A 13,837-nucleotide genomic window follows, 5' to 3' on the forward strand; every position below is an offset into this window, starting at 1 on the left:
CAGGATGCGCCGCGCCCGGCCCGGTGCTGCGCGCGGCGGAGCCCCGCGGATGCCGGCGGCGGGGGGCGGCCAGGCCGGGGCGGGCCCGCACGGCGGACCGCTGCGGCACCGGGAGTCCCGTCGGCTGCCGGCGGCGGCGCCGCGCCCCGCCACCCCTCCCGCTGCGGCTCGCTCGGCCGCGCTGGCTCTCGTCACCCTCCTCAGCTTCGCTTCCCGCTTCTACCGCCTGCCGGAGCCGCCGCACGTCTGGTACGGGCCGGGGCCTGGGCCCCTCCGGCGGGCTGGGCCCGAACCCCTGGCTTGGGGTGGGTGGGGGGCGCGTCCCCGCGGCCGGGGGGGGCCTTCCTCATTCCCCCACCCCGCTGCCAGGCGCCCGGCCGGGAGGGCACCCGCGTTTATTGCGGGCGGGGGGCGCGACGGGCCCCCGGGAGCCAGGGCCGCAGGGCAGCCCCGGCCCCGCCGCCAGCCCCGGCCCCGCCGCCAGCCCCGGCCCCGCCGCCAGCCCCGGCCCCGCCGCCAGCCCCGGCCCCGCCGCCAGCCCCGGCCCCGCTCTCCCCGCGTCTCTCGGGACACCGTGCGGAGAGGGGAGCAGGCCTCAGGGGGGCCGCCTGGGAGATCGGTGGGTTGCAGGCTGACACTTTAACGTCTTTTAACTCAGTCTGGCGTCACAAGGGCAGGCTGGAGGTTTTGGGTGCTAAACTCTATAAAAAGGGCGCTGCCTAGAATGGCTGAAGTACCCGCTGCAATTTCCCAGTGAATGTAACACATTGTCTCGTGCCAAATGTATGGCACAAACCCCCTATACGATGAAAAACATGAGTAAAAAGACCTTCGTGGAGTTTTTTTACTGTCTTCAGCATTATAGCAGGTTGGTGGTTGGTTATTTTTTCTTTTTTCCAGTTGGGATGAAACTCATTTTGGGAAGATGGGCAGTTACTACATTAATCGGACCTTCTTCTTTGATGTCCACCCCCCTCTGGGGAAGGTAAACTGCTTTTCTGTTACGTGTTTTAGAAGCCAAAGAAGTGGGCCAACAAAACTTTTCCCCTTCCTTCTGGCAGATGGATGTGATGAACACCAGTACCTTTCCTAACTGTTGGTGTTACGGTAGTTTACATTAAGTATCCAGAGCCTCAGCTTGCATCTTTTCTTTATGAAAATACTTTGAATGTAGGAAAATGAAACAGTGTCGCATGGTGGGTATTTGAAGGGCTTGAATTGAACAATGAAGTGGCTCTTTTGTGGTTTGAAGGGGATATGTAATAGAAGGCTACAGTTAAAAGGAACCAAGCAGCTCCTGGTAGCTTGTGTGCAAATGAGATGCCTACCACAAAGGACCCTGAAAGCCTTGACTTACTAGTCTGTAATCAAAGAACTTGTTCAAACAGCAGTGTGCAGTGTGGATGAAGATACACTCTTCCTGCCTTGGAAAGGTTGTTTTCCTTTCAGGCTGAGCCTCCTTAAATGATAGGAATAGGGAGCTATGGGAGAATCTATAGAGACGGAATTCTCTAGGCTAAATCCCACACCTGGTATTTCTCTTGAGCTTGCAGTCATCCTTACAGCTGGCGGCCAAAGTCCCTTCTGATCCCTTCTGATTTTGCCTTTAGACGAAGGGCAGTATGTATGCATATCAATTACATACATAAGCTCTTGTTTGGGTGATGTGTCTGGATTAAGTGGTTATCCTCTGGATCAGACTTGGCTTCTGTAAAAACCTCACCTGCTGTTGGCTTGGATGCTCCTTCCTCCAATGCAATTTCCCTAATTTTGTCACCTTTTCAGATGCTGATTGGACTTGCTGGCTACCTTAGTGGATATGATGGCACATTTCCTTTCCAAAAGCCAGGAGACAGATATGAGCAGCACAACTACGTGGGAATGAGAGGGGTAAGGTTCTACAGGCTAGTATCAAGCTGGTTGGCTCTCTTGTGCTTTTCAGTACAGAGTGTTATGTCATAAGAACATCTTTTTTGGATCAGATGTCTGTTTAGCCTTGTGCCTTGTCTTTAAGCACCTTAGAAAAGTATTAGTGGTTGTATTGTGAATAAGTCTTTAATATCTGGCTGTGAGAGGCCAGGTAAGAAAGTAAAGTGATTTTTGAGGGCAACCTTTGCTGCTAATTAGTGGGACTGCATTTCTGAGTGGGACAGATACCTTGCCTGTTCTGCAAAGGGAATGTTGCTGAACCTGGGCTTCTGCTTGCTCCATTCATTGTTCCTGGCTGCTCTACTGGGGAGCCAAGGATGTCAAAAAGCCAGGATTATCCACTGCCACCTGCAGTTTGCCGCCACCACCAGTGACACTGAGCTGAGTAAGCTGATGGAGGTGGGGGGAATTACTGTTCAGAGTGGTATTCTGTCTGAAACCCTGGCTGTACTGCTGTTTAGGAAGACCAAGAGCCATAACACTGACTGCAGATTAACACGAGCTAAAAGAAGAAACAGTGGCCAAGTGCTAGGGCCTAGAAAGAAGAATACAAAATGGGAAGGCATATTTTCTTGGTTTAGTTTCCAGGTCTCCAGTAATTCATGGTTCTAGATTTCTCTGAGTCAAAGGAGGGAGAAGTATTAAAACCAGAAATTGAAGAGAACACATTTTACTGTGATGCTGCTTGCTTCTCTTTTGATTTCTGTTCTTTCTTCTGCAACTATCCTCAGCCTTGTTTCTGTAGGGGAGGTGATACTGGTCTGCTAAAGATGTAAGGTACAGGTGTGTTCTGTTCTTAGATTTCGTATTCTAATATCTTGTTAAAATAAATTGAGTATGGTGGATGTGTAGTGCACCTACTTGACATATCTTTTAATGAATATCTGATGTAGTCTAGCAAAAGAATGACTGACTGTTGTAACTGATGCCTCTACAGAACAGAGCAAGCAGCTGTCCTCTGAACAGTGTCTTTGTTCATTTGGCTTTTATCTGATGTTCTTAGTGAGTCAGTTCAGCTACTGCAACACCTCCTGTTGTTGGTAGGTGTGGAAGATGAAGGAAGGGAAAGGGTGTGAGTGTATATTCACCTTGGGGCAGGATTGTAACTTCTCCCATGATCATTATCTTCTGCAGTTCTGTGCGTTCCTTGGTTCCTGCCTGGTTCCCTTCGCCTACCTCACAGTGCTGGAACTGTCAAAGTCACTGCCAGCAGCATTACTCACAGCTTTCATCCTTATTTTTGGTAGGTGTTCCTGCTACAGCAAAATTGAGCAGGTTAATTGTTCAGAGAATTTTATTTCTGGATTATTGTGTGTTACCTAGCCAGGGGATCTTGGAGTTAATGAGAGAGGTTCCCAGAGGCAGAGTAATTCTGCTTTATCTGTATATGAGTCTTTTTAATTGGTGGTCCCCTCGAGAATTTTACAGTCTTGTTTAGTTCATAGGTAGTTCTGTTATCTGCACGACCACAGCATTGGACTACATTTTACCTCAATTTTAAGAATTTTTAGAAGGTGGATGGTCAGGAATGACTTTGTGCACTAATGAAGTATTGATGTCTCCCATATGAATTATAGAGGTATCTAACAGCCTACTGCATTACTGTGGAAGAGTTCTCAGTAAGAAATGAGTAAAGTTCCTTGTTGAATTGAGCCCAGTAGAGAAATTAACATTGCAAATGGAGTTAACCCAACTGGAGTTTTGTGAGGACACACAGATACCGAGGCACAGAGATTTAAAATACCCATCATATTAATTTTTCATAGGTAATATCTGAAATATCTTTGCAGATACAGGATGTATTACTTTGTCCCAATATATTCTACTGGATCCCATTCTCATGTTCTTCCTCATGGGAGCTGTTCTGAGTATGGTGAAATGCAACGGCTGTGCGAATAGGTAAGATAACTATGGTAATTTTTTTAAATTGTAAGTACTCAACTTTCAGAGTACTAAAACATGTCTGCCACTTGGTGAATGGCTGAGATGAGATTGTTTCAGGAAATTTGGAGGTGAAAATGGCTCATCGTAGGGGAGAGAAGTTTTTAGTTATCTGGGTTTGTGAAGTTAGGAAGAGGTGGTGTGGCTGGGGTAAACAGAGAGAGAGACTTAATAGGTTATTTTAGCATGAAAGGAAATTTCAGCAGAAATAAGTGTTTATGGAACTGCAAACCTTGAAAATGAAGGTTAAAGCTTTTTAAAACTTGACAAGAGAGAAAGCTAGTGTAGGGTGGTGTAGTTCAGAGGAGGAGGAGTGAAGGATGGTTGTAACCTGTTCAAGGCTTTGCACCTTAATGGCAAAAATATTAATTTGTTATCTAGAACAAGTCCCTTTGCCTTCGGGCTGGAGAAACAGTTCATCTGTGACTGTGATCCTGTAAGCACTTACAAAATCCTGCTAGCTGTGGTAAATAGTGTAGTTTGTTGGTGTTAGAGAATTGATACCAAAAATCTGAGGGAAATATAGCCAGGATATTTCTGAATGAAGTAGTCAAGTTGCTGAGGATATTTGCTATAGACCCATCTAGAGGAGGGTGGTGTTTTATAGGTATTTGGATATGTTGGAAGCCTTCTTTGTGGCTCAGCTGTACAGAGCAGGTTCCCCACGATGCATCTGGAATTCAAAGACATAAAGGTTTACAAAAAGCAATATAACAAAGGTTATATGAGCAGGTTTTGTTTCATGAAATATTCAAGAACTGATCATATAAATTCTTAGCGTGACTACAGCACACATGGCTAAAACGCAGCCTGTGGTGTCATGTAAGGCCATCCAAGGCCACGGTCATCTACAACACATACCCCAGGGAGTGCAAGCACTAAGTTACAGGGCAGGGTTTGATCAGCTCTGTGTGCTTTGACCTTAACTTATTTCTCATGTCTTAGAGCTAATCCTGTTTTTTAACTCTTTAATTTTATGCAAATTGAAAGCCAGCTGTAGCTATTGTGTTGCTTAGCAGTCACAGAGATTTTGTTTAGTTAAAATACAAGTGTCAAGACATCAGGAGTCAGTAGGAAAAGGGTTTTAAATTCTGCTGTCATCTTTTCTCTGTGGTTCAATTGTTTAGTTTTTAATTTGTTTGCTTTTTGCTGTAGCTTTTGTTTGTGCTTTGGGTAGATGTTTTCCACTATGGCCTTTCTGTTTTAGGAGGAGTGACTACTCTTCCCTCCCTGTTCTCCCCCACATCCTTAGCTTTCTGAGAGAAGTAAGTTCGCATTTTATGGAGCAAAAGTCCTGTTTCTATTTTCAGATCTTCCATGTGTCAGACTTTCTCAGACTAGTATTTCGTCTTATACCTGGTGTCTGTTCCCTTCCTTAAAGGGGAACATGTAGGGCTGCCCAGGCCTAAGTGTTGAGCCTTTCTGAAGCCTGTATCAAGACTTCACAAGTCTGTATCTGAAGGCAGTATCCTTGCATCATTCTAGAATTAATGAAAAACTTGTCTTTCTATTCCTCATGGGCTCCTGAGAAGATGGAATGTAACTTTGCAGGGTAACCAATTTGCTGTTTATTTTTCTGATCACAGATGCCCGTTCATGTAGCCATCGTTTATTTAGTGACCTCCTTTATCCATCCTGCAGGCCATTTTCTGCTTCCTGGTGGTTCTGGCTGAGTCTGACTGGCGTGAACCTTGCTGGGGCAATGGGCGTAAAGTTTGTTGGCCTTTTTGTAGTCCTCTTGGTTGGCCTGAACACAATCTATGACCTATGGGACTTGCTGGGGAACCTCAGCCTGTCACTGGTGAGTGTCAAAACCTTTACTTTACGTTAAGGGTTTCTTTGTTTTGTTGGCTTTGTAATTATCCTAGTCTTTGACAACCGCGTAACTAGCCAAACAGTGATACTCTGCCTGCAGCCAACAGGGGCACCTGAGGTGGATGGTGGTAATTAAAACTGAAGTTTATAGTGGAAAAACTATTGCCATACATTCGAAAAAAACCCAAACACACACATGTTAGTGGGATATAATGTCATAAGAGCACAGCAAAAAGGCTGTTGCTTGTTCTTGAGAGAAACTATTACTTTTCCAGTTGGATGAATTTTAGTTCAATCTAGGCTAAAAATGCTTATTGGGAATGGCTGTATGTTCATCATCAGGATCAACAGCAAGATGTTGTCCAGCACTGTTAGATGACACTCAGAGGAGTGTGTGCTGCCTGGCAGCCATGCCTGTGTCTTGCAGCACCTAGTTTGCATAAGCAGCGCAAGCTCAGGCTGCTTCATGAGAGTAAGAGGGCACAGGCCACATAGCAGTAGTATGCTATAGTCCATCATGAGCCAGTCCTGAGGGTGAAGGCAGCTATAGCCTGCTTGATTTCACACACATTTTAGTTCTTAGAAGACTTGCTAGCGTACATTTTATATTTGGGGACTGTGAAATCTGCTATTTGGAGAAATACTTTGTTGTACCATTTGCTGTCTTGCAATCAGCAGGAAAACAGATTCTTCAAGCACGTGTTTTAAAATGTGTTCAGTTCTCCTCTTTTTTCAGCTTCTTCTGAGGCTTGAAAACTCTCATTTCTTTCACGTACTGTTTTTTTTGTCCTGTTTGTGTCATAAACAGTGGGGATTTGGGGGGACTTCTTCTATTCCTGCTGTGATTTGTTTTCTCTGATAAATGTGAATCAATATGGGCTGCAAAGATGCAATGTTCCAGCTCCAGAGAAGCAGTTCTTGAGCAAAGTCAGTTAATTGCATTTGAAATGGAACAAATCCATCATGTCTAAGCTTTCTGCCAGCAGACAACTGCACAGTGATTTCATTTGAGCTGCTGGCAGCAAAGGCAACAAGCCCCTGAGTTTTAGAATATGTAAAGAAATTTACTCCAGAAGGTAGATGCTTTCTGAATAACTATTTGGCAACCTTGGTCCTTGAGGAGAGAAATAAAAAAAAAAAAAAAAAGTGAGGATTAAACCCCTGAAAGCCCGAATAACTTATCTCTGCATTTGTTAGGAAACTACTCATGATTATTTACATGCAATGTTTGGGGGACTAATTTGATTCCTATAATTCTCAGCTTATCTTGGTCTGCTGTTCTGGTTTGCTCAACGCTGTCCTTTATGTGCATTTTCTTTTTTGAATTTGCATTGAGGTCTGTAGTTAAAGAAAACCTTTTCACAAAGATTGAAGCATGGCGTGGTCATTTTGAGCAGGGAACTTGAGGTTAATTTGTGTGCCTCTCCACTGCATAAATTTGGTTATGTACCATCAATCAGCATTTTTCCAAGTGCCCGGTGGTTATTAAGTGTTCTGTTGAAGTACTTGAGCTGAGTAACTGTTTCCTTTGTTGACTTCAGTAAGTTCTTAGTTTTGTAATGTGTTCCACTCTTTTTCCATTACTTTGGAAATCTTTGGATCTGGTATTAAAGGAGGAAGAATGATTAGCTTAATCATTTTGTGATAGGTACCATGTAAAAATAATATGGAGGATAGCAAGTACATCTGCCTTCATCCACTCTGAAGTTAGATGCGGACATTTAGCAGTTTTTGCTATGTTTTCTTTGCCCACAGCTATTTATTACCCATGCTGTATTTTACATTATTTACTGTACTACTAGCAGTGTCAGTTGGATGTGAATATGTGATTGATTCTTGGGCATTTGTGTACAAAGCCCCTTTCCAAGTGGCTTAAATAAAAGGCAGCTGAAACACTCACAGGTTTTGTTGCTGACTTCTCTGTAACTTCTGGCTGAGCAGCCACAGAAGTTGCAGTGTGAGAACATCCTTGCTAAGTGAGCTGGCTTCTGTGAAGGAAGCATACCTGGTCCCCAAGAAGTCGTGGTTGCATTCACATTTGCATTGGGAGACTTGTTGGCAGAACAAATTTCTGTTTTCCCTTATGCTTAGCTTTGACATGTAATGTTCTGGAAGCCATGTCCTTGCTGTGATTTTTTTTTTTTGTATCAAAATCTGTACCACTCGGGTAAACAAGTTAAGGTCCTTGTTTTCAAAGTATTGTCAGTGGGAGCTGCCTCGCCACCTTTGCCAAAGTTAGGGATGCTCGGTGCTTTGGAAGGTCAAACTCTCCTATTACCTGTTATTGTCTTCCTCCCAAGACTCTGACATTTCAGGGTATCACAGCTCCAGCTTTTGGAGGTGCACAGCAAGGTCTGCCTAAGCTTCTACCTCTCTTTAGGCCTTTTTAAGATAATTCTGCAGCCTGCTGAGCTTGCTTGCACGGCAAGCTCCAACTATAGGACTGCTGCTCAAAATCCTGTGAAGTAAGGAGCAGAGTTGTTCCCGCAGCTGCACTGTTTGATCCAGGTTGTGTTTGTTACAGGTCATGTTTGGGAAGCATTTACTGGCTCGTGTACTCTGCCTCATCCTGCTCCCGCTTGCCCTCTACACGGCTATGTTTGCTGTTCATTTTACAGTATTAAATAAAAGGTATTTCACAATGTTTTCTCCAGAAGAAGAATCACTTGTCTTTGCTTTGAATTAAAAGCTATTGATTATGGATTTCTCCATTTTCAGTGTCAGAAGCACAGCCACAAGCTGTGTCTTTGTTTAATTCCCTTCCCAGACTCCTGCATTATTCTTACAGAAAGGCTCTGGCCAAACTGGCAATGAAACTGAATTTGAACTTGAGATTTTATGAAATGCCAAGCAAGTATCCCAACCAAACTCTGTCTTGTTTTTTCCTCCTCTCTGCCTGGACCTTGAAAGTGTCTCAACTCCATTCTTTTTAGTTTTGAAATTTGGAAAAAAAAAAGTAATTGCTTTGGCTGTGACTAAAAAAGTAAGTCTGAGTGTACCCAAAGGGAGGACTCTTCTCTGAATGCCTTCATCCAAGGAGTGCTTTTTACGCGGAAGGAACACAACAGCTAGTAAAATGGCCAAGTAATGTTCATCGAAGTAATATGGCAGCATTAAGAGATGAGGTGAATAAGCATTTCACCATAAAAAAGGAATATAAAATTAAATCTGTTATTTTTCAGTTTGTCAGCTGGTCTTACCACTAATCTCTGAGCAGAAATGAGGCTTAAGAAGCCACAGAGAGAGTCTTTCTTAGATCTAACCTGACAGTGGGTCAGTTTGTTGTAAGAACACCTCCAAAGATGGTCGATGGTGCTTTGTCCAGTGCCAGTGTGACCTCAAGGCCTTGCAGGTCTGGACAATTTTCTGCAAGACTCTTTCTGTCTGCTATGATTCACAACTTAGAGTTGTGTGCACCTAAGGGAAAGTCATTTTTCTCCTGATGCCATGTCTGGTTTTATCGTTTTCCTTCTGTAAACACAATTTGGTAATGCGTGACAGGGCTTTGTATGCCTGTTTTGCCAGACCTTGAATTGTCACGTTCTTTGCTCTCTTTTTATAGTGGTCCTGGGGATGGTTTCTTCAGCTCAGCATTTCAGTCCCAGCTGATTGGGAACAATCTTCATAATGTCTCTGTTCCAGAGCGTAAGTATCCAAAGGAATAAACCGCTCTGAGTGTTGTCAGTGTGCATAAGGGTTTAAATAAAAATAGCGTCTCTTATGATTCAGTGCAGGACAGCGCAGGTTATACTGTCATGGTCAGATCCATGTTGTTCCTCTCTGCAGTTTTATGTTATCAACAGAAAAGAAAAAGGATGAAAATAACACTGTTTAGTGTGCCATCACTAGCTGTTTCATTGTATTCCTTCTAGAGGGAAGTGTGCCATTTTGAGGAATTTGACAGTTTTGTGTGCATGCATCTTCTTATTTTTTGGCTTTTATGTTGCCTGAGACAAATTTGTCCTGTTCACCTTAGGTGTTCAGATGTGGGGTTTATTTCCAAAATATGTGTAAATGAAAACTATCAACTCCTTTGTGACACAGCATACCCCTGGTTCAGCTATGTTGTATTCAGCATGCATGTGAATTTAGGGGGAAGATGGCTCTATGGCTGTTCCCTAATCCTCAGCTGGCTAGGGACTGTTGAGCCTTTAATATGATACAGCTTTCTGATTAGTTCAGCTTTTCTTTGGCTGTGCCCTGCTCCAGAGCTCTGCTGCTGGAAGAGCATCAGGTCCAGTCTCCAAGACTTGTATTGGGAGGCTGTGAAGGACAGTGTCTTCAGCCAGGGAGAGGATCAGCTCCGCTGACAGTGGAGCTTGCCTCCCTTCCCTCTTGTATTGCTGTAGGGGATGGGGGTGATGGGGTGCTTCCAAGTAGTCACATGCTTTTCAAACTTGACGGTGCTTTAATTTGACTGTATATTCTTATGGAAAGCAATCCCAAAACCTCTCGTTATTGAGATTACAGAAGAACTAGCACCTTCGTTTGTGTTAAAACTAGATGGGAGAATTTGAAGTGTGTCAGCTAAATGTTATGTAGCAGTTTTACTGAATTGTGGTTGGGGCTGGAAGGTAAGCTTGCAATGAGCTGCTTGGAGTAATGTGTCAAACAGGAAATGAACTTTCATTAAAACAAAGCAGAATGCATGCCTAATCAGAGCACTGCAGACCAGCTGGGGAGGGGGGAATATTTATAGGAGAGCTGCCTTTTGTCTTTTTTCCTCCTTCCTTCCCATGTAGACTTGGCGTATGGGTCTGTTGTCACAATGAAGAACCTTCGGATGGCAGGAGGATACCTTCACTCCCACTGGCACCTCTACCCGGAGGGCATTGGGGCTCGCCAGCAGCAGGTTGGTGTGCTGTGGTACTGCTGCCTCTGACTACAACCATTGACTTGCTCCCATTGCACTTAGCATTAGAGGCTGTTGTGACAGGAGCTGTGTATTTACTTATCATCTGTTGCCCTCTTGGTGCCACAGCTGTGCACTTGGCTTGGAAATTGTGAGTAAAAAGGGTTCTGGAAGAAAGCCTACCATTTTGCACCAGAGAGGTGACTTAGAGTAACAAGGCTTCATTGTAGTACCAAGACCACCCTCCACAGATGGAGGCCAAGAGGACTTAAAAATAATCTTCCATAATGAGAGGAAGGCTGTAAAACTTACGTTTAATACAAATAAATTACCTTACAGGTTTCTTTGCTATCTTTTAAAAGCAACAGGACTGTGTGGTGTTTTCACTCCTGCCACTGGCCTCTGTCACTTTACATGGATTATTCTCCTTTTAGGTCTTACTTTCCTCATCTGTCACCAAAGAGTGTGTAAGGCTTTGCTCATTAAATTAGATATCTGTACATCAGTAAGCTAGCCATAATGAAACTATCTGAACTCTCTAAGGGCTTCTGAACAAATGATTAAGCAAAGTAAAAACCAGAAATCATGTCAGTATTGGTAATTAAGTAATACAGATATTGATTTCTTATTTTTGTCCATCATCAAGCTTCACAAATCTTTGCAGCTTCTGCAGCTTTCCCAAGATGTGTTTTGTGTTTTGCATGGTAGTGTCTAAAAATTGCTCTGAGCTCCTTGAAAGGAAGTTGCCAGAGAAGAACAAGTGTTTTTTAACTCCCTTCAGTCTGTGTGGTGAGGAAGAAGTTTTCAGAAATGACAGCTTTGTCTCAATCTTTTCGTGCTGTTCTTCCCAACCAAAAATTGACATTGATGTTTATTATCATAGATGGAGATGTCATACCAAAACTAGCTCAAGGATATGCAAAATTTGAGTGCAGAGCGTTCTTTATGATGCTAAAAGCAGGGAGGGGGGATTTAGAGAGGACACTGATGGGAGTTTCCGTGAGGGTAAGTGGGAAAAGGTGGAGATTCTCCCGAACTGTGCTCCCTGCACTGGAGGTCAAGCAAGGGTAGGGGCCTATGGAGAGAAGGGAATTTACACCTCAGACACTCCTGTATGTTCTGCCTCTCACCTGCCCGCTGGGCCATCCCACCTGAGTGGCAGGCACAGGTCTGGTACTGCTGGGCTAGGGTCCCACAGGGCAGGGCTTGCTGCTGCTGCTGGAAGAGGAGGGCGAGCAAAGTGGGCACGGTTCCTCATGCTGCTTGGGAAGGTTGCTCTCTGGGGCAGCACCCTGAGGCCAGGTGGTCTCTCCTGGCCATGGTAGCAGTAGGAGCAGTTACTCTGTGAGGCTGAGCAAGCCAGTAAGGGTTAGCTAGGTAACGTGTGTGGCTTTAACATTTGATCCCTGAATCCTTACCTTGCCTGCATCTTTTGGCAGAAGTATTATGGTTGTCACAGGCAGCCTGTTGTCTACTAGTGATGTCTGTCTGTAAAGCCAGTGCTGTTTCTATCTCCTGACTGGTCAGTGATTATTCAAAAAGGTCAGGTTTGGATATCCTGTTGTTGTAGGAGGAGCGTCTGAAGTAGGGTGAGAGGAGGTCAAGCTGTGTGGTCAGAGGCTGTTTGTTACTCATGATGTGTGTGAACTGCCATTACGTGTAATGCTCCTGAGTGTACGGGCTATACGCTGAACAAAAGGTGCGATCTGGGTTAAGGAGTGGCCAGTGCCTGACTTTCTATGGGCACTATCATAAAAGTCATCCCAGGGTTTCCATGGGACTGGTGCATTCGTTTGGGACTTTGGTATGCTGGCAAATGTGTGTCTGCTATCACAGCTTTTTTCTTGTTTGGTAAAATAATTTATCCTGTGCTTTCAGGTCACTGCCTACTTGCATAAAGATTTGAATAACCTGTGGATTATAAAGAAACCTGATTTGGATACAGGTAACAAATACCAGTAAAATGTCTTTTATAATTGCTACTTCTGTTTTTCACTTAAATACTCTGAGTTCCCTCTAGGGCACAGTATCATTTGTGGATATGAGGGGGGAGAGAAGGAAGAACAAGGGGAATCTGGCTTCATCTCAGTTAACAGTTTGTGTCTACCGTGAGTTGGGTTTTTTTCTCCAGATCGTACAGCTAAAAGTAAAGAAGCTTTTCTCAGCTGAAGGTTGCATTGACAACTTTTCAGCTAGGTAGGGCTGCAAATAAGAGGAAATTAATCTGAATTTAGTTAATATTTTGTGGAATCTGTTATTGTGGCTGTGGGTCCTGGAGAAGATGGGTTCTGGTACTTTCTGATATCTTGCGGTCAACTGATTTGCATGGGTGCTTGCTTGAGACAAGATGAGAATACTGAACGTGAGGATCTATGGTTTGTACATACATCTGTTCTTTTAGAGTATCCTCTAGTGTAGCTGAGGAGTGTTTGGTCTGGCAGAGTTTCCTTTCTTCACCTGCAACATGTGTATATAAAAATTAACAAGAGCTGTCTAAAACAACAAAAAATGCGAATAAGTTAGATATAACAAAATTATAATCAGTGTTGCAAGAATCATTTTTAGTTAATAAAATAAATAAATAAATATAGTTTTGGTGTTCAGTTAGCCTGACCAGGCATCCTCTTTATTTAAGGGCAGTATGTGCTGCTTGGGGTCATGTTCTTTGGAGTAGCCCTCAGGGCTGGTCTTCAAACTGTAAACTGGTTTACACCAAGCTTAGAGTCGACAAATCAGTTTACCTTGTGTTGTCAGCTTGAGGCACGAGCATTCCCAAGAAATGTTCTAAGACCCCGATAGGTTTGTCAGTGCATTGATATGATTAGTTTGCCTTCTTTCTGCAGATCTGTCAGACCCCTCGAGCCCTGTGGAATTTGTGAGGCACGGAGATATTATTCGTCTGGAACATAAAGAGTAAGGACATTTTCTGGGATTCAAAGAGATTGCGTGATTGTGTAGAATTAGTGGGAGATTTGTCCTGCTGGAGGGCTATGTGTTAGGCCAGCACAAGCAGGCTGTGTGACAGGTGTCTGTATATCTGCATTTTGAGTGTGGGGTATATGGAGTTCTTCTCCTACGGTTTGTTTTGAAGGGTGTCTGTTAAATGGGAAACTTAACAGAACCGCGCAACTTGATTAGAAATACCTACCTAAGAAGCAGAGGGACTTGAGCTGTGCAATATTAAGGGTAGCTCTTCTGCAAAGAAGCAATTTCAAAACCCTTGTTCTGTTGTCTATCCCCACTCGTGAGTTTTCTAGGCAAATAGGATGTGGGTTTTTTTGTCCGTGTAGCACGAGTGTC

The 13,837-nt window shown here is 44.0% G+C and overlaps 1 protein-coding gene across 10 annotated transcripts in view; it reads left to right on the plus strand.

Moving 5' to 3' along the window:
- The first annotated feature begins 4 nt into the window (after nucleotides 1-4).
- POMT2 (protein O-mannosyltransferase 2) overlaps nucleotides 5-13,837 on the plus strand; it is a 38,773-nt gene continuing 24,940 nt past the window's right edge. For 9 of the 10 annotated variants that reach the window (XR_008745509.1, XR_008745510.1, XR_008745511.1 and 6 more), the window contains exons 1-11: nucleotides 5-249; nucleotides 901-985; nucleotides 1,786-1,890; nucleotides 3,064-3,172; nucleotides 3,720-3,828; nucleotides 5,512-5,671; nucleotides 8,210-8,316; nucleotides 9,248-9,330; nucleotides 10,428-10,537; nucleotides 12,416-12,482; nucleotides 13,381-13,450. Coding sequence is in view for 2 of the 10 variants with exons in the window: in XM_055794006.1 (XP_055649981.1) it covers nucleotides 5-249; nucleotides 901-985; nucleotides 1,786-1,890; nucleotides 3,064-3,172; nucleotides 3,720-3,828; nucleotides 5,512-5,671; nucleotides 8,210-8,316; nucleotides 9,248-9,330; nucleotides 10,428-10,537; nucleotides 12,416-12,482; nucleotides 13,381-13,450 (1,250 nt within the window). In the remaining 8 variants the exon portion in view is untranslated. Of the gene's footprint in view, nucleotides 250-524; nucleotides 869-900; nucleotides 986-1,785; nucleotides 1,891-3,063; nucleotides 3,173-3,719; nucleotides 3,829-5,511; nucleotides 5,672-8,209; nucleotides 8,317-9,247; nucleotides 9,331-10,427; nucleotides 10,538-12,415; nucleotides 12,483-13,380; nucleotides 13,451-13,837 lie in introns of those variants that run through there. The other variant, XM_055794008.1, reaches the window with a different exon arrangement.

Source organism: Falco peregrinus, chromosome 1, assembly GCF_023634155.1.
Source record: "Falco peregrinus isolate bFalPer1 chromosome 1, bFalPer1.pri, whole genome shotgun sequence".
In the NCBI taxonomy this organism is placed as follows: Eukaryota; Metazoa; Chordata; class Aves; order Falconiformes; family Falconidae; genus Falco; species Falco peregrinus.